The sequence below is a fragment of the Geospiza fortis genome, unplaced genomic scaffold (assembly GCF_000277835.1).
Source record: "Geospiza fortis unplaced genomic scaffold, GeoFor_1.0 scaffold992, whole genome shotgun sequence".
In the NCBI taxonomy this organism is placed as follows: Eukaryota; Metazoa; Chordata; class Aves; order Passeriformes; family Thraupidae; genus Geospiza; species Geospiza fortis.
Window position 1 is genome coordinate 212479 of NW_005054625.1, and position 876 is coordinate 213354.

The following is an 876-nucleotide window of genomic DNA, read 5'->3' on the forward strand; positions in this document are numbered from 1 at the left end:
ACTTCCGGCCGCTCTGCCCCGCCCCGCCCTCGTCTCGTCTGCTCTGGGAGGACCGCCGTGACCCCGGTGACCCCCCGGAGACACAGAATGACCCAAAGTGACTTCCAGGACACCTCTAGTGACCTCAAGTGACCCCCAAGGGACCCAAACTCACCGTGTGTCACCCGCAGTGACCCCCAAGACCCGCAGGGGACCCACAAACCCCCCCATGAGACACACAATGACCTCAGTGAGCCCTGTGGGACCCAAAATTACCTCTGGGGACACACACGGGACCTGAAATGACCCTCACAGGAGCTCTGGATTCCCATGGGTGTCCCCACTGCTCGGTGGGACCCACACCTAAACCCCTGTGGGGTTTCTATGGGGTCTTGTAGCCCCCTCAGAGACCAATAGGAACCTTCAGCATCCCCCACAGGGACCCCTGAACCCCTCCTTGGGGACACCTCTGTGACCCCATGGCACCCCCAGTCACCCAAAAGGGGACACCCACAAGGGACCCCACAGGGGACACTCCCAAGGGACCCCACAGGACACACACAGAGCCCCTAAAGGACCCCACTGCGTTCCCAAATCCCAAATTCCACCCCCAACCCTCCTGGAAGGGCCCCTGACCTGCATGAAACCTCCCTGACCCCACAGTCCCACCTGACAGGGGTCCCTGAGGGGACAATGGGGACACCCCCTCCCTTATGGGACCCTTCCAGGCCAAATTTGGGCGTCCTAGGGGAGCCCCACCCCAAACTCCAATTCGGGGGCTGAGGAAAGGGTTATAGGGGAATTGGGGGGGGTTATAGGGGAATTGTGGGGTTATAGGGGAATTGAGGAGTTATAGGGGAATTGGGGGTGGTTATAGGGGAATTGGGGGACTGGGAG

The 876-nt window shown here is 60.8% G+C and overlaps 1 protein-coding gene across 1 annotated transcript in view; it reads left to right on the plus strand.

The window, feature by feature from the left end:
• The first annotated feature begins 220 nt into the window (after nucleotides 1-220).
• Nucleotides 221-876, plus strand: part of GRB7 (growth factor receptor bound protein 7) — a 12885-nt gene continuing 12229 nt past the window's right edge. The window contains exon 1 of the mRNA XM_005430399.3: nucleotides 221-229. Within this exon, the coding sequence (XP_005430456.2) occupies nucleotides 221-229 (9 nt within the window). The remainder of the gene's footprint in view (nucleotides 230-876) is intronic.